Source organism: Electrophorus electricus, chromosome 3 (assembly GCF_041902795.1).
Source record: "Electrophorus electricus isolate QZ-2024a chromosome 3, ASM4190279v1, whole genome shotgun sequence".
In the NCBI taxonomy this organism is placed as follows: domain Eukaryota; kingdom Metazoa; phylum Chordata; class Actinopteri; order Gymnotiformes; family Gymnotidae; genus Electrophorus; species Electrophorus electricus.
Genome location: NC_137499.1, coordinates 8600015 through 8619313, shown reverse-complemented (window position 1 = coordinate 8619313; position 19299 = coordinate 8600015). Strand labels below are relative to the sequence as shown.

General features: G+C 40.7%; 1 protein-coding gene across 2 annotated transcripts; it reads left to right on the top strand.

The window, feature by feature from the left end:
* Nucleotides 1-1067: 1067 nt before the first annotated feature.
* Nucleotides 1068-18701, top strand: f8 (coagulation factor VIII, procoagulant component). Of its 2 annotated transcripts, XM_035527170.2 has the most exons (25): nt 1068-1320; nt 1631-1728; nt 1950-2072; nt 2594-2806; nt 3578-3751; nt 3895-4119; nt 4275-4542; nt 4930-5086; nt 5398-5485; nt 8552-8769; nt 9086-9221; nt 9438-9647; nt 10073-11267; nt 11419-11584; nt 11915-12160; nt 12554-12782; nt 13643-13825; nt 14601-14717; nt 14949-15020; nt 15214-15299; nt 15920-16078; nt 16298-16442; nt 16533-16681; nt 17488-17670; nt 17993-18701. In XM_035527170.2, the coding sequence occupies exons 1-25, from the start codon at nt 1172-1174 to the stop codon at nt 18146-18148; spliced, it is 5145 nt and encodes a 1714-aa protein (XP_035383063.1). In that variant the 5' UTR covers nt 1068-1171; the 3' UTR covers nt 18149-18701. The 2 variants fall into 2 exon arrangements, with proteins under 2 accessions (XP_035383063.1, XP_081566259.1); XM_081710133.1 differs by lacking the exon at nt 11915-12160.
* The last annotated feature ends 598 nt before the right edge of the window (nt 18702-19299 follow it).

The following is a 19299-nucleotide window of genomic DNA, read 5'->3' as shown; positions in this document are numbered from 1 at the left end:
TTGCAATCAATCATATCCACTTAAAAATATTTTATTCACTGAGTAATATGGATCAATATCATGAGAATGTATGAAGTCTCATGCAATTGTCATTTTTGCCACCGTTTCATGACGGGGTGCAGTACACCACAATGATAGCTCTGGAATATTTGGCCATCCGCGTACTAGAAAGATTCATTTTGTCCGCATACTGCACATGGTCTTTCATTGAGTGTTACTGTTTATTTAATGGGTATTTATTTGCCACTGATACCTCTAGTTTAATACTGAATACTGAATGGATGAAAGTGCCAGTGTAAATGTATATGTGCTTGCATCAGATTTGCACACTATTCTGATCAATTTTCATCAGGGCAGAGGGTTTAGGTCAAGATTTGGGTTGCATACTATACAAAAATGCTACACTCTTAATTTTTTTTCTTCACTCAATTAACTGTTTTGATTAGATTATCCAGTTTCAGTGTCTCATTAGTAGATCCGTTTTTAAAATTAAAAGACTAGATTGCACGTGCATCTTATGGCCACTAGAGGGGATACTTTACCTTAATAATTATGAATGCCTTACAGTGCATGGATGAAATTCACTGGAGAGCTCAAAACATTAAAGCAAATGTAGGTCAGTCAAACTTGCCCTTAAACTTTCAATAATCCCCCATTAAGTAGAATAAATAGGAAATTTACTCAAATGAGTACAGTCAATTCTTTTCTTATTTACAATATTTACAGTTTACAATTATTTCAGTACAGCCATGTTTAATCTATATTTTAATTAGCTTTGATAAATGTGCTAAAATATTATTTTAACTTTTTTATTGTAAAACAAGAATGGCTGAAAATGCTTATTCTGCAAATGAAAGTTCTCCCCAATCTCTCTCGCTAATCTGTCTCCCACTTGCTCTCTCACACCTCCCTGCCTTCCTTCTCATTCACTAATACTTATTAGCTCTGAACATGCCATCATCAAATAATCTCTCTCTCTCTCTCTCTCTCTCTCTCTCTCTCTCTCTCTCTCTCTCTCTCTCCCTCCCTCCCCCTCCTCTTTTTCTTTAAAAGCCTCTGCTTCCTCTAGGCTTACTGTAACTTCTTTGCATCAGGGCAGGCTGAAGTGTTCACAAGGAAAGTGTGCTTGGATACAGATTAAAGCTGTGTCAGCATTTGGGAGACTCTAGTGATGAAGGATCTTCTGACCATACTCTTTCTCGCAGAATGTTTGTGGGTTCCCTGTGTGGTGGCAAAGACTCAGGAGCTCTTTGTTGCTGCTCTGGAGATGAACTGGGACTACCTGCACACAGACCTCACTGATCCAGCCGCTAATCAGAGGTACCGGTCCACTTACAACTAATACAGCCACACATATTTCATAAACAGAGAGGACACAGAAGTACAGGTGTACAGCCTTTACACCAGTTTCAAAACCATAGGAGATGTGATTTTGACTTGACCTTATTTGAATATTGTTTTAAGTGTATTGTGACATGCCTTTTAGACAAAATGTTTTAAAGGAAAATTAATGTCTTAAAATGTCTTAATAGACACAAAGTTATTTTGCATATTATGTTTTTAACTTTTTGTTATTTTTGCATGGGGTTTAGCAATGACTGTGAGGATTTTATCACTCCCTCTTTGACAGGAGATTTGCGTCTGGTGTCCAGAGGTACACGAAGGCAGTGTACGTGGAATTCATAGACTCCACTTTTCGTGTTCAGAAAACGAAACCCCCATGGGCTGGTCAGTGCGGAGTGTTTCATTCTTTAAATCCGTACAGTTTATTTCAGTTTCTCTGTAGCAGTCTACTGTCTGCAAACTGTTCACTTTAGACTGAGGCTTTGAACAACAGCAAAGACATTTGAATAGTAATCAGGCCAGGAAGAAGGTAAGATTGAATCACTGGTTTGAAAAGCTGTATGTTTCATCTTTGAATTGTTTTTGGCTATTTATTTGTTTTGCAGGAATTCAGGGCCCTACACTCAGGGCAGAGGTCAATGACAGATTGGTGGTCCACTTCAAGAACTTTGCCTCGCAACCTTTCAGTATCTCCCCAATCGGTGTCCCCTACTGGAAACAATCTGAAGGTGAATTTGACACAATTTCTCCTCCTGTCTTCAACTGACCACAGCTGAGCTGATCAAAACACTCAGTTCAAGCACTCGTCAAAAGGCCCTTCAGCCTGTTTGTTTGATATGCATGAAAATCTATTATTTGGAAACTCTGGCCCTTCTCCTAAAAAAATTAAACTGAAGCTATGGGGCCCTTGGCTGTTTCTATGACAGATCTGTTACACTGCACTATGGGATTATTATGATTACACCATTTGTTTTATGAGTTGATTGTTACGAGTTTGACTTATGAGTTCAGTTACACATCACATTCGAAGAAATTACAGAGGAACTGTAAACTATAGGCTCACTTTCCAAATGGGAAGTAGTGTAACCTAAAAGGCAGAAGCTTAACCCTTTGAAAAAATGAACTGATGACATAGCCTTTATATAGACAGAATTATCCATAGAATATATATATATATATATATATATATATATATATATATATATATATATATGAGAATGAAACACCCCTTCTGTTCTGTTCCCTCCAGGTGCTGGATATGAGGACTCCACTTCAGTCCAGGAGAGGGCAGATGATGCGGTGCCCCCTGGTGGCTACTATAAGTACGTCTGGGACATTCCTCCCAGCAGTGGGCCAACCACAGCAGACCCAGACTGTCTCACCTACTCGTACTCCTCACAGGTGGATATTGTGCGAGACTTCAACTCTGGACTCATCGGCGCTTTCCTGATCTGCAAACCAGGTCTGAGGGAATCTGCTTTTCAAAGAAAACCTAATCCTGTAACAGCTCCTCATTGAGTCTGTAATCCTGTAACAGGTGCTCATTGAGTCTGTAATCCTGTAACAGCTCCTCATTGAGTCTGTAATCCTGTAACAGGTCCTCATTGAGTCTGTAATCCTGTAACAGGTCCTCACTGAGTCTGTAATCCTGTAACAGGTCCTCATTGACTCTGTAGTCCTGTAACAGCTCCTCACTGAGCCTGTAATCCTGTAACAGGACCTCATTGACTACATCCATGGCAACACTCAGTGAAATGAGTGTCAGAGTTTACTTTCACTCTGGTGACTGTATTGATGTAAAGCCCTTTAAACCCCTCGAAGGCAGTAAACACACTTGGTCTTCATCCCAGGTCTTCCAGGTGATAAGTGCATGCTCTGACCACCAGACCCAATAATAGCTCTCTGTTTCAGCAGTCAGAACATATTTTAGCTTCCTGAGTGATGGCCTCTGTAGCACCCCTGCTTTGGGGACAAGAATGAATTATTTTAGTTAGCAATGAGAAATTGGCCATAACATGTAAATAACATGTAAATACCATAAATGTAACTGTAAATGTAAACTCAGTGACTATAAACTCAAAATAAATCATACATATAAAAATGGAAACATGTCAACATTGAAAGTCTATCCTGCTTGCTTCTTCTAGGTTTGAATAGGACTGATCTTTATGGTTCTCCATTTGGCACAAAGACTCACCTAACTGAAACCTTTCTGGCCTTTGATCTGTGTCAGGTGCTCTAACAGAGCAAGCAGAGCGGAAGGTTCCAGAGTTTGTGTTGTTGTTTGCTGTGTTCGATGAGAGCAAGAGTTGGTACAGAGTGGAAAACAGATCAGACAAACCCAGGAAATCATCCAGTAGGTCTCAGTTCCATACGATCAACGGATACGTCAACTCCACTCTACCAGGTCTGAGTATCTCCTACCATTTAGAATCAACCTATACACCCCAATATAGACACAGTACAGCAGTCAACTGATATAAACAAACATGTACAAATCATGTACCAGGATAATTTTACACAAAATGTCATTGTCTTCTGTCTATGCAGGTCTGAAGATATGTCAGAAAAGCCCTGAAGTGTCCTGGCACTTGATTGGCCAGGGCTCCACTCCAGACATACACACCATTCAGTTCCAGGACCACACCCTAAAGGTCATGAACCACAGGCGGGTAACCTTGGATATAACTCCCATGACCTTCACCACAGCGACGATGAAGCCATATGCTGTGGGAAAGTTTCTAATCTCCTGCAGGATCCATTCACATCAGCAAGGTCAGAGGTCAACTTTGTAGCCCCCCCCCCCCCCATCACCTTATCATGAGTCCCATATATATCTGATTTACTCAGTTTGCCATGAGAAATGTAAAAAGAGTTTCCTCACTTTGCTTAGTTTTAAATTTTAACATTCCTCCTGTATTTGTGCTCAGCTGGTATGAGTGCTGTCTTCACCGTGGACAACTGCCCCGAACCTGCGCAACTGCCCGACAAGCGACATGTAAAATGGGCTGAGGAGGAAGATGAAGGCAGAGAAACAAATGAAGATTACCAAATGGATGGACTTTTTTCTACCATTGTACTCCGGCCCGGTGGGCCAGCGTCGGTTTTGAGGTCCAGCGGGAGGGGACGACCCAAAGTGTGGGTCCATTACATCAGTGCAGAGGAGATCTCCTGGGACTACAACCCTGGGAGCAATGGGTGGGACTGCAATCCATGTTGTTCTAGAGCTGCTGGAGTTTATGGAAATTGTCTGCAGTCGTGTATGTTGCTTCAAGCTCCTCTGCGTAACCCTAGGGTTAGAGTTAGGGTTAGGGTTAAGCTCCTCTGAGTAACCCTAGGGTTAGTATTAAGCTCCTCTGTGTAACCCTAGGGTTAGTGTTAAGATCTTCTGCATATTCCTAGGATTAGGATTGGGGTTAGGGTTATGTTCAGGGTTAGAGTTAGGGTTAAGTTCTTCTGAATAACCTGTACAAGCAGAGGAAGAAAATACTTTGGATGACCAGAAGAAATGTATTTTAACTGCGTGTGTGTGTGTGTGTGTGTGTGTATGTGTATAATCAGGATTTGTCGTTTGTTCTCTTCCAGGCCCCTGGGGTCAGGTAATTTGGGGAAGCATTTGAGGAAGGTGTATAAGAAAGTAGCATATGTGGAATACACGGATAAGACCTTCACTGTGCGCAAAAGCAAGAACAGCATGCTGATTGGTCCAGAGATCAGGGGAGAGGTAGAGGACCAGATCCAGGTAAGAACACAACTCTGGTTTCACTAGTTCAAAAGCTGAATGTGTTTTAGAATTAGTTGTTAGGACCCTCCATTTCCAGGGCCAGAGTTAGGGTTAGGCTTAGAGTTAGGGCCAGGGTTAGAGTTAGGGTAAGGGTTAAGTTTAATGTTGGGTTAGGGATAGGGCCAGGGTTAGGGTTAGGGTTAGGGTTAGGCTTAGGGTTAGGGCCAGGGTTAGGGTTAGGGTGATGGTTTGGCACTAGGATTTGATAGTCATGTGGCCTTCACACATTTGGATGTAGTGCTTTAATGCTGTATTGCTTGCTTTTGCAGATAGTATTCAAAAACATGGCCAGTCAACCATTCAACATTTATCCAAATGGACTCACAAGTGTCCAGCCAGTGAAGAAGAGAAATAAAGGTAAGATTAGGAGTACTCTTCATTTAAACAGAGACATTACCAAGTGGTAGAGTCAAAATTCAATGGAATATGTGTGTGTGATTGAGAGAGGGTCAACAGAACACATGTGTGTGTGTGTGAGTGAGAGAGGGGTAGTGGAATGTGTGTGTGTGTGTGTGTGTGTGTGTGTGTGTGTGTGTGTGTGTGTGTGTGTGTGTGTGAGTGTATGTGATTTAGAGGTAGTGGAATACGTGTGTGAATGAGAGCTGGGTAGTGGAATATGTGTGTGTGAGTGAGAGGGGGTAGTGGAATGGTAAGTATAGCTGGTGAAGTCAGAGAAGTTTAAATACAGAGGACAATGGTCCAAAAGTAACAGGGAGTGTGGAGTGGGAAGAATTGGTGAAGAAAAGAGAACAGGCAGGGTGCAGCGAGTGGAGTGAGGAGTGGGTACCAGCAAGAGTGAAAGAGCAGGTTTAGAAGATTTACACCCCGCCCTTTAATAGTGAGTAGGTTTAGTAGTGAGACCAGCTATGTTGTATGGTCCAGAGGCAAAGCTAGAGGTGGCAGAGTTTTAGGTGCTGAGGATGGACAAGATTAGGAGTGCATATATTAGAGGGTCAGTTCAGGTTAGAAAGTTTGGAGATACAGTAAGAGAGGCAGGGTTGAGATGGTTTAGAGATACAGTAAGAGAGGCAGGGTTGAGATGGTTTAGAGATACAGTAAGAGAGGCAGGGTTGAGATGGTTTAGAGATACAGTAAGAGAGGCAGGGTTGAGATGGTTTAGAGATACAGTAAGAGAGGCAGGGTTGAGATGGTTTAGAGATACAGTAAGAGAGGCAGGGTTGAGATGGTTTAGAGATACAGTAAGAGAGGCAGGGTTGAGATGGTTTGGACCATCTCAATAATAGAATTATAATTGTATAATTATATAATTATATAATTATATAAATAAATAATATAATATCATTATAATTGGGAGATTCTGTGGCGACACCAAACAGCAATAGCTGAAAGGTGAAGACCTGTTTATTAAAAATATATTCTTTGAATAATTGTTTTGATAAACAGTTAAGTTTATAAACTTAAATATTTAAGTTTATTAATTCCGAACAACATTTTCGAGTCTATCTTTTAAAATGTTGTGATATATGGTGGCAAATGCTGCATTCGGATCAAGCAATATAGAGTCCTAAGCAAAGAGACATAACTCCGGTCAGAAGGCAACAACAGGTCATTAATTATGTTAATCAGTGCCGTCTCTGTACTATGATGTTCAGGGAGGAGTTTAGTAAATTTAGTTAAGATCAATAACTTCAGGTGGAATTTCATCAGGTGGAACATGTGTGGAGAGTGAATCTAGTAAGCAGGTAGAAGATTTTGAACGTGAGATCAGAGATGTAAGTTCTGGCTCTTGGATTGGTGTAAAGGATTCTAGAGTCATTTTTGGCTTGGTTGTTCTGATCTCTAAGTAACTGCCTGATGTCACATTAATACTCTAAATGTAAATCTCTAATGTGCTTAATTTTTTAACTGAAAAAATTCATGAACTCATTACTACTATGTGTTGTAATCTGAGCATTGGTGTCAGTTTTATTCTTAGTTAGATGTGCAATTGTACTTAATAGAAATCTATTTTTATTGTTATTTTCGAGAGATAAGACGTTTGAGTGGTAATAAGTGTCTCTTTATAATTTAGAAAGCTCTCCTTCCATGCAAGATGGAAGACTACAAGTTTACCGTGGCACCATTTTTTGAGTGTTTTGTTTTAAATTGCGAATGTGATCATTATACCAAGGTATTAATTTTTTGCCCCTATTTTTTAATTCTTAAGTAACAACATTGAGTGTGCGGCGGAATGCTAAATCTAAGTCATCTGTCATTTGAACAAGTTTTGTGGGGTTTAAGTGTAGTCGGAAATGACAAATATGGGAGATCTGGGCACAATCAAAGTGAGTGTTGAAATCACCCACAACAATAATGGCTCTTTCTATTAGAGTGACTAGATTAGAGAAGAAATCTGCAAACTCCTCAATAAATCCTGAGTTGGGTCCTGGTAGCCTGTGGATGCCAAAACGAGGAAGAGGCTTCTTATCACTGGCTACACCATTTATGTTAGTAAAAATCATTTCAAAAGACTCGAAATCATAACCAGCTTTCTGGTTTATGCCTAATGTGTCAGTATAAATAACTGCAATGCCGCCTCCCCGGCCAGTTAGACGAGGGCGGTGTACATAGCTGTAGCCAGAAGGACACACTTCATTTAAAGCTATGTAGTTATTTGGCTTGAGCCAGGTTTCTGTTAGACAAAGTACATTAAATCTGTGATCTGTGAGGATTTAATTTATCATGAGCGCTTTAGATGTTAAGCTCTTTGTCTACTGCCTGGTCTCCGCTCTGGATTGTCATAGGTTAACTAAGTCTGTCATAAAACTTTGGCTTATGTTACAGGAAAGGGGAGCAGCTCCCTCCCGGGTAGGATGGATATCGTCCTGCCCTAAAGGGCCAAGCTTGCCCTCAAATGTGTACCAATTATCTATGAACCCCACATTGTTTTGTGAGCACCACTTGGACATCCAGCAGTTTAGCGAAGATAGATATAAGATGTGGGTTATGTCACTGCTCCGCAATGGGATGGGGCCAGAACATACTACAGCATTGGACATCGCCTTTGCTAATTGACACCTCTGCAATAATATTTTTAGTAATCTCTGACTGGCGAAGGCATATATCATTAGCTCCTGCGTGAATGACTATCTTAGAGAACCTATGCTTTCTACATTGCTGTAGTCCAGTCTGGACGTAATTAAAACGTGAATTAGAATCTCAGTTACAGAGTCAGAGAGAGAAGGACATAATCTAACAAAAATGATAGAACCATGAAAGTGGTTTCTGTGCAGAAGGTATAGATTTTCCATATATATTTATTCCATACATAAATATAGATAGTGGATATTCCATGATAATTTACTCCAATTTAAACTTATAAACCAAACTGGAATATCCAGGTTGGATAAACAGTAGATGCATGCAGCATGATTCCTTTGCCTCTGGGAATAACCTGTGTGTGTATCTGTGTGTGGCGTGAAGAGAAGCAGGTGGATCTGCGGTCTCTGGCTGTGCCTCCAGGTGAGATCATGATGTACCTGTGGAAACTGACTGCGGAGGACGCCCCGACCGAAGCCGACCCACGCTGTCTGACCCGCCTGTACCACAGCACAGTGGATCCGGAGCGGGACATGGCATCTGGGCTGGTGGGACCCCTGATCATCTGCAAATCTCAGAGTTTAGACCTGCGAGGGAAAGTGGTGAGACATATGCATTACTGCTTCAACTAGAGTATCGCATTATAGTAGATATACAACACAGTCTACTGTACCATTAGTTTTCATTTTTTAGACTTTCATTCAAAATATACTTGCTTAACACCATCATCCTTATCTATATGTTTGATGATGCCAAAATAAACGTTAGTAGAGTAAATGGTAAGGTTTTGATGAATTAACATATTGATAGATTTGGTAATAGGTAGATGGATGGATGGATGGATGGATGGATGGATGGATGGATAGGTGGATGGATGGATAGATGGAAGCATTGATAGTAGGCTTGTTTCATTTTCAGGTAACTTCAGATAGAGAAAGACACCTCATATTCTCAGTGTTTGATGAAAACAAAAGCTGGTACAGTGAAGAGAATGTCCAGAAGCACAGTGAAAATTACAATGATCTCACTTATTACAACTCGAATGTCATGTACAGTAAGTACTGTTTATCCGTTTGCTCAGAGTATGGAGCTCCTTTGTCGCATGGACGTGACACTTAGCCTAATGAATTATGGTAAATGTGTTGTGCAGACAAGTGATGTAAGCATGGCTGCATAAAACACATCCGCTAACATCTTCCAAAAGGAACCTTTTCTTCCTAATAATAAAAAAAAAGAATTAACCTCCATCCCCCTCTCTCCTTTGCTGCAGGTGTGAATGGTTTCATGCACAACAGTCTGCAGTTTAAAATATGTCTTGGTGATGTCACACTCTGGCACGTGGCCAGTGCTGGCATGCAGAACGACTTTCTGTCAGTGTACTTCAAGGGCAACCTGTTCGAGAGGGACAGAGCCTATGACACTGTTCTCACTCTCTTCCCAATGACTGGAGACACTGTTACCATTGAGATGGAGACTGAGGGTAAACATTTTGTGGTTGTGACCTCACCGTTGTAGAAACAGTGCAGCCAAAGAGGGCTAGTAATCATCAGCTGGATTCATGCTAATTACGAATATGGAAATGCCAATTGATTGTTGCTACTTTTTATTTGCTGTAAGCCATGTTAGTGTTTAGAATGAAACAAATTAATTAATAAATCAGATCAGACTCTGAGGGCAGTACATGATAGACTGACCCCAGTTTCTCAAAATTATTGTACCATTAAGAAGCTTTTAACTATTATAGAGAATGTTGAAAAGGACACTCATCCCTCAGTAGTTGAAGATTTTGTATTCATCATTGTTTATGTGTTGATTAATCTGGAACAAACATCTTGTACTGTTTCTAATGATAAATCCAACCACAAATTATTTTAATTCTCATAAATTTAAAAATGCTTCCCCTAGGTGAATGGGAGATTAGCGCATTTGACCCAGCCATGAAAAAGCAAGGTATGAGTGCACGTTACTCCGTGTTTAATTGCGAGAGAGTGCTCCCCTTGGTGGACAGTGAAGAATATGAAGATGATTTTGAGGACTACATTGAACAGAACTTCCCTGTCCCAAGGGGTGTCAGACAAAGGAATCGAACCATGGCCATTCGGGTGTGTAAGAAACCAGCAAGAAACAGAACCCAAACAGACCTGCTGAGTGGCCATAGGAACATGACCCAGAACTCACTGGAGAATGAGAGGAGAAAGAGCACACTTGTGTGTGAGATAAAATATGTTCCAGTAGAGGAAGCAGAGTATCTTGATGTTCTCTCACAGGGCGGAATTCCGCAGGATATTCTGGATCAACTGGACAAGGAGAAAAGCAAAAGCTCCTCTGAACGGCAGAAGAGATTCTCATCTATAGAGAATATTCCAGAAACACAGACTGGTCAACCTCTCCCTATTTCCCATAGGTCAGACATTGAATGGTCAAACAAGACTGAAACAACTGCTGCAGTCATGGTGGAGGAAGACCAAAATCTCATAGCGATAATGACCCAAACTGAAGAAACAGCAAGATACCCAGATGAAGAAGAAACTGAAGGCTCAAGTCTAGGGAGTAATTTATCTACTGACCTGTTCAAGAAATACATTCAGAGTTCAGGGTGGAATATGACCTCTGACATCAGTAAACATCCGCATGACAGTAATGACTCTAAGGCTGCACCGAAATCCAAACCTAATTTGACTGAGAGGAGTCGGAGAGAGACATGGAGTGTCAGAAAAGATGTAGCTGAACTTGTAGATTCAAATGATGTTCTGAAGCACAATGATGATCTAAAAGACTCAGCTAAGATGGACAACCTGGTGGAAGGCCTGTATCCTCGCAAATATGCAAAGAAAGACCCACAATGGCAGGAGCCCCCTGTGGAATCTCATCATTTGCTAACCAATTCTTCAGATAACCAGACATACCCCGAGAAGTCTTGGTCCATGGAATACGATGATTATGAAAATGAAGGGAACAAATCCACACCAAGTTTCAATTTTGGAAGCAATGGTATCAGTATCCGGTCTACTGAATCTAAATTCCGTAGTTATTACATCGCAGCAGAGGAAATCATGTGGGATTATGGGATAAAAAAATCACAGCAACTCATAAGTCTGAGGTGGGGACAAAACTCATTGACTACTGGCCAAACACTACATTTTTAAAAATGAATGTGGAAGTAAATATGAAAGCAAATTGATAGCCTATCAATCCATAATATTAAATGGAATTGACTAAAATTAGACTGATTTGCATTTTATACCCCATAGGGAGATGAGGAGAGGAATGCGGAAATACTTCCAATCCTACAGGAAAGTAGTGTTCCGGGCATACCATGACAAAGAATTCCAGAATCCAGTGAAACGTGGTGAACTGGATGAGCACCTCGGAATCATGGGCCCTGTGCTGAAGGCTGAGGTTAATGATGTTCTTACTGTAAGTCAAGTCCTAATCATGTTTTTTTTTATTTGCTTCCGGCCAGACAGGATGCTCAAATTCCTGAGGGCCACCACACCTTTAATGTGATAGCACATGTAAAGTCTATCTGAGAAATTGTTAACTAAGGTAATATTGTATATGCCAATCCCTGTTGATTGGTTTACAGTTACACTGAATGAATCTGATTGCTTCAAATTAATGATCACATCTTAGTCTTAGTTGGGGCTGTAATGGATCGTTTTAAGTGGTTTGAGAATACTTTCAGCACTGTAAAGTGACCTTCGGTGGCTGCTATGTGCCTGACGACTCCCATTTGCTGTCTGGCAGGTGGTTTTTAGGAATCTTGCCTCCCGGCCATATTCACTGCACTTGCATGGAGTATATGATAAGACAATGGGGAGCCCTGGCCAAGGGGTGGGCCTGGGGGAGGAGCTACAACATGGGGCGGTCTCTGGGGACCCAGTCCCTCCTGGACAGGAGAGAGTGTACAACTGGAGAATCAGTAAACGACAAGGACCATCATCCAAAGACTTTGACTGCAAAGCTGGGGCTTACTACTCAACTGTAAACATGGTAAGATGGGGCTTACAACTCCAGTGTAAACGTGGTAAGATGAGACTTACTACTCCACCGTAAACATGGGAAGATGAGATTTACTACTCCACTGTAACCATGGTAAGATGTGGATTACTGCTCCATTATAAACATGGTAAAAATGGCTCTCATTTGCCACTCCCAATCATTACATTTGAAGCAATTCAAATAACCTGACATAGTATGAAACAGAAGACACATTTGAGTTGAAGGAACTCACATGTGAGTTCATGACACCAAGGTGAATCACTGTCAAGAGGACCGTAGGTGAAAGCATGGAAATGTGCCTATCAGGTGCAAATGTTCTGTATGTATTTTTGTATGTAAGTGGACATGTGGGCATGTAATTATATGTGTCACTCTCTCGCCCAGGAGAAGGACATAAACTCTGGTCTGATTGGACCTTTGCTGATCTGTCGCCCTGGGACACTGGTGCCCCGCTTGCTGCTGCAGCCTGGAGTGCAGGACGTCTTCCTCCTCTTCACAATCTTTGATGAGCAGAAGAGCTGGTACCTCGATTATAACATCAGGAAGTTCTGTACCCCACCTTGCCAGGCCAACACAGACGATCCCTGGTTCGACAACAGCAATAGATTTGCTGGTACAGTACAATATTGAAAAAGTAATACTAATTCTACTACTAACAGCACAATCCAGTATATTATTAGCCTAGTATTATATCTTTCTATGTTGGATGCAGTACATAAGTAAAATAATCTACACAGAAATTGTAGACAATGAATGTACATACACAGGGTGACCACACCAGGCTCTAACTATCTAAGTCTGTATGCTGCTAATCATTTTCTGATCAGCTCTATGCGCTCAGAAGTTAACTGACTGATTATCTTGCTATCCATGTGATTGTGCCTTATTTCGAGTGGACTCTTCCATGAATCAATTGATAAATATTTATAAATGCATATATTAGTTTTGTTGTATTCATAAATGTTTGCATAAACAGGAGCATACAGTATATATACAGTGCATTTGCATTATAAGTATATATAAAGTGTATATATATATATACAGTGCATGTACAGTATATATATATATATACACATATACAGTATATATACCGTGCATGCACAGGATAAATATATACAGTCTATATACAGTGTATTTACAGAGTAAAAATATATTAAAGCCATGCACATAACATCTACTGTTTGGTCAAAACCAGCCCACTCAGGAAAGATGCACAATAGAAAATATATACAAACCACTTTGTTTTAACTATGGATGACCAGGTAACCCAGAGTGTGAGTCTTCAGTACTGTAGTATAAGGAAGCTAAGTCAAATCAACATATCTTCTGTCTTACTTGCAAAAAGTCTTACTCTATCTGGCAAAAACGTTTGCTAACTCTTGAGCTCGGCATACAGTGCTCGGCATACACTATCCCTTACTGCTATCATCCAACTCTTTCACCGCTCCATGTTCCATCACTGTCTCTGCGTAGCAATAAACGGGTATGTTGCGGAGACATTGCCTGGCCTGGTGGTGGCACAGCACCGCACCTCTAGATGGCATCTGCTGAACGTGGGGGGCAGAGGAGAATTTCATGCTGTGCACTTCCACGGAATACCATTCAGTGTTGGGAAACACCAGGACCACCGAATGGGGATTTTCAACCTTTATCCAGGTAAACCAACATGTCTCTCAGACCACACATTTCAGCCTAAATCAACTCTGACCACTGGACATAGAAATACTATAAGAATTAACATTAGCTTCAATTAGTAGGCAAAATGGAATTTAAGGATGTGAGGTAAATGTGTTTTCAAGTCCCTTTTAGTGATTAACATACCCAGAGAACATTTAAAGCCTTCATCAGTAGTGCACCTAGACAGTCTTACTCTCTTCACTCATTAACAGAGTGAACATTTACCCCTACCAGGCCTCACTGCACTCAGTATATCTAGATACTACAGTGTGGTAGAATCTGGTTGTGTCCATTTGTGTAAATGTGGTTGTGTTCAATGAATCTAATGCTGGAGAGTTACAATCTTTCCTCACAATTAAAGAGCATTCATTTACATACCTCAATGCCTTCATTTACATACCTCATTTACATTTCTCAAAGCATTAATTTACATACATAATTTACATATACAATTTACATACCTAAAAGCGTTCATTTACATACCCCAAAACAGTCATTTACATACTTAATTTACATACCTCACATCATTCATTTACACATCTTATTTATATACCTCAAAGCATTCATTTACATATCTCATTTAGAGACCTTTTTTTAACTAGAAAATTTTTCAAGATATGTAAGAATGCAAAGTTGCACATTTTGTTTTCTTCTCATAGTATATCTCATAGTATTGATTTGTAACAGTCCGCCCTTTCTCAGATTCACTGGTAGTGGCGGATGTTTCTAAGACCGGCTTGTTCGCCCACTGCAGGTGTGTTTGGGACTGTGGAGATGAGGCCTGCTACAGTTGGCACCTGGCTGGTGGAATGCACTGTTGGAGAGCACCAGCTGTCTGGAATGAGGGCCAAACTGCTTGTTTACAACCCACGTAAGAGACGCCCTGCTGAAACTCTGGTGTTTGTACTGGGGTCTGTACTGTCCTCATACAGGTATACAGTGAAATTTGGTGTTGGCAAGAGGCTCTCAAAAACCAATGTTACATCCAATACCAATGTTACAGCCAGTACGTTGGTCAGTTAGGAATAACTGAGAATATTCCAGAGAAAGAGGCATGTCACAATTTTTGTCTGGTTATATTTTGATTGCTTCTGTCTTGCAGGATGTGTCCAGCCATTGGGAATGCAGTCAGGGTGGATAACTGATGACCAGATCACTGAATCAGATCATTATGGTAAAATTAATATGATGTAAATACAAATATAATGCTATCTATACATAATGCTATGTATACATACATAAGGTAACATGTGAAAGCATCCATTGATTATTATCAAGGTTCTTATCAAGATTATTGCTAAGGTTACATCTATCAAGGTTATATTCATATATTAAGTTTGATGTTTCAAAGCACATTTCTCCATCAGGTAACTGGGAGGCAAGGTTAGCCAGACTTCACTTATCCGGATCTATAAATGCTTGGATTGGCAATGGACAGAGCTCCTGGATCCAGGTATAACAGCATGCTCACTTGAAAACACAGCAAGCATTAATGGAACATTCCTAAGACACCTAATGGACCATATTTTTTTATCTGTAACTGTGGTTAAAGTTGTTATTATTTGCTCAAAGCACATAGCTGTGTGATATTGCCAAAATAAACTCAGTGTGAAAGCACCAAGATTTACACGGTAAGAGTAGTCAGTTCAATACACTATAAAGAGTAGTTAGTTCAGAACTGTGAGACGTTTACTCCAAAGATTAGCCATTGTGATAGTTTTTTTTTTTTTCAGGCATTTTCTTGTTTGATTTTTTTCTTATGAATTTGCAGTCCATAAACAATTAATCAAATCCAACTGGCAACTATTTGCTGCAGATAGAAGTAAGATAAATGTAAGCTACAGTTGTGTGAAGAACTACTCTTAAACATGTGCGTGTACCTGGAGTCCCAAAGCAAGAGAGCCTGATGAACAAAGAAGGTGGAGGTGCTAGATTACCAGATGTTCCACACGTTCTCTGCATGCTGACACATTTTTGGATTATGAGTCATTTGGGCAGTTTTTCTACCTGGAAACCTTGCTTTAGTGTTGTTGTCTATCATGCCTGGTGTGTGTGTGTTTGTGTGTGTTTTAGGTGGATTTGCTGCAGCCCATGTTGGTGCATGGGATTCACACTCAGGGAGCCAAGACCTGGGGTCTGAATGAAGCATTCACAGTGATCTTCACAATCAGCTACAGCCTGGACCAGGAAACCTGGAGGACCTATAGAGGGAACAGCAGCGGGTCTGCTTATGTTAGTGGCCAAACTCAGTTCACACCCTTCACCTTACACCATAGCACTGAGGCCCAATAGCTAGACCCAACACCTTGTAATATTTTACTTTTACACTGATTGCCTGAATTATTTAGTAGAGTGTTGTACAAAGTAACATGTATTGATATCTAATTGCATGCAGAGGTTCTAAATTTGATGTCAATACATATATATTTTTGATTATTAATCTTTAACCAGAAATTTAATGGAAACATGGACGGGTACAGGATAAAGGAGAACTTATTCTCTCCTCCAATCATCGGCCGGTACATCCGCATTTACCCGTTAACCTATGGGGGTCGACCCACCCTGAGGTTTGAACTCCTGGGCTGTGATCTCAACAGTGAGTAGAAATACACACACCCCCACCACACACATGCACATGTGCACACAAACACACACACAAACACACGTGTGTGTATATGTGTTGCAGGCTGCTTCCTGCCACTAGGCATGCAACGGCAGCTGATTCCAAACAGTCGGATCAGCGCCTCCTCCTTCCTCCAGAAATGGTTCCTTTCTTGGAGCCCTGGTCTCTCCAGACTCAACCAGGAGGGTCGTGCCAATGCCTGGAGACCTAAGGTACCCCCATCTCCACAAAGCTATCTTCTGAACTACTGACAACAGCTGCTGTCCATGCATCTGTCCATCCATTAATTCCCCTTAACCACCTCCATGTAGAGCATCCATCCATCTTTCCATTCATCTATCATCTATCAGTTCACCCACTTGTCCAAATGTCTATACTTGTTTCTGTCCAGTTATCTATACAGTTCGGTCCAGTTCTGAAACAGTACTAAATGATACACATATTTACAAATATATAAGAATTGTCTGAGCTTGTAAGGAAAGTTTGGGCATGGTAGCAGCCCTGCTACTGAATAAATGTTGCTGTTCTTCCCTTCGGAGAGAGCTAAGGATATCAAGCTTGGCTGGCAGGTGCTCAGTTTAAACACCATTGTGGGCATTTCCTCCAGCGATCTGTCTGCTGGGGAAAAGACATTCAGGCCATTGTCTCGCTCTCTGAGCCGCATGTGAGTTATGACTCTCTGCTTCCCCTCGCCAGCAGTTCAGAGAGTTTGGCAAATTTGCTGCATGTTGCGGCAGAATGTGGGTAATGTGGGTGTGGGTGAAAGTGTCAATATTGATTCCTTGTTAGGCTCTGTTTTGTGGAGCAGAAAACTCTCAGATGAGTTTAAAACCAGAGGTCAAAAGAGGTGCAAAGAGATCCAGATATATAGACAACTAAATGTATGTTGAATCAGTATTACAGATGATTTCTAGATTCAATGTCTTCTATTAAATTGATTAAAAATGCATGCGACAGATAAATAGATGTAGATTTATTGCAAGGGTTTAACCTCTATTTCCATTCCTCTCTCTGTCAGAGTAATAACCCACACGAATGGCTGCAGGTGGACTTTGAGGTAGTGAAGAGAATCACTGGTATTTTGATGCAGGGAGCTCGATCTGTCCTCACACACATGATGGTCACTGAGTTTACCATCTCCATTAGTCATGATGGAAACATCTGGTCTGCTGTCACTGAGCAAGGAACACAGCTAGAGAAGGTGGGTGTGTTTGTTTTTGTGTGTGTGTGTGTGTGTGAGAGAGAAAGCGAGAGAGATATGAGGTCACTAGTCACACATTTATTACAGTTAATGACTCATATCGAGTGGGTACGTCAAAGTTACATTAAAAAATATTAAAAAATGGTTAAGGTACTTGACTAGTAATCAGAAGGTTGCTGGTTCAAGCCCCACTAGTACCTAGTTGCCACTGTTGGGTCCCTGAGCAAGGCCCTTAATCATCAGCTACTAAGTGAGTTGTGCTCACTCATAACATTAATGGCATTACCTACTAGGCCTTACACATGTTTATGTTGATCCACAGGTATTTGAAGGTAACAGCGATTACAACGAGGAGAAACTGAATTTGTTCGAGCCACCACTGTTCACCCGATTCATTCGAATCCACCCTAAAGGCTGGGTTAACGACATCGCCCTGCGGGTGGAGTTCCTGGGTTGCGATACACAACAGAGACTGTGAGAGAGAGAGAGAGAGTAAGAAAGAAAATGTGAGAACGAGAGTGAGCAAGAGACACTAGTCACTGACACTGAATGTAAACTAGTCATTTTCCACTGATGCACTTGGCAGCGTTACAAAGCTGCTGATGTCACTCAGTGTTCTGGCACCATACACTGATTTGGGTTTGCTAACTGGGTATCTGCAGAAGTAACACAGAGCTGGAATTTATGCTGCCGGTATGATACAACTAAAACAAAACCATCACTTATAACGATGTGCTTAAAAGGAAGTATCCTGTGTGAACAAGCTGCTTATTTAAAGACTTAACATCTTCATCTGCTTGTGTGACCACACCGGGCGAAACTCTCAGCTTAGAATTACCGTCACTATTCATAACCCTGTATCCCAGGCTATTACAAGATGTAGGAAACTCATCGTAGCTATGGCAACCATATGTACATAATAAAGAAACTACTGAGTATGTGTTCTGTTGTAGTTTTGAGCATTTGCACTGTCAAAAGAAAACTACTATTCTATGATTTATTTTAAATAAAGTATTTAATATGAAACTAAACATTTTGTGATGTGTATTTAAGACTGACTTTCTTACTTTGATCCTTTTTGTATCACAGGCAAAGAACATGCGAAATAGGAGCAAGGACAGGTTTTAAATGAAGGATTTTAATGAAAAGAAAGGAAAACACAAAACTAGTGCACAAGTGAAAGTGCTACAAACCCAACATAACATTAATATCTGCTGGAGCAATTAAAAGGGCTTTTACATGAAAGAAATAAAGATATAATGACACACAAGTGGCACCATGACATATTGTCAGTCAAGAATAAAACAGAATATTAAACAGTGCATTCTCTATTTTTATGGATTTTCCCCAGAAAGCTATAGAGACAACACTAAGCAAAAAAAGCTGTAATAGAAGAAATCAGGACAGGACAGAGCACAGTATTTCATGTCAGAACCTTCACTTTTCAGAAAAAGTTGCTATAGCTTTAATTCTCCAACTCAGCAAATGTTTCAGAACGTAGCTTACTGCTGCTGGTTTTCACTAGGCTCACAAAATGGTAATTACTCATTGAAAGCTGTCTTACTCTCTGCAGTCAACAGGCAGTTCCGCATATATTGGTTATGGTAATTGGATGTTAAAAAATGACTA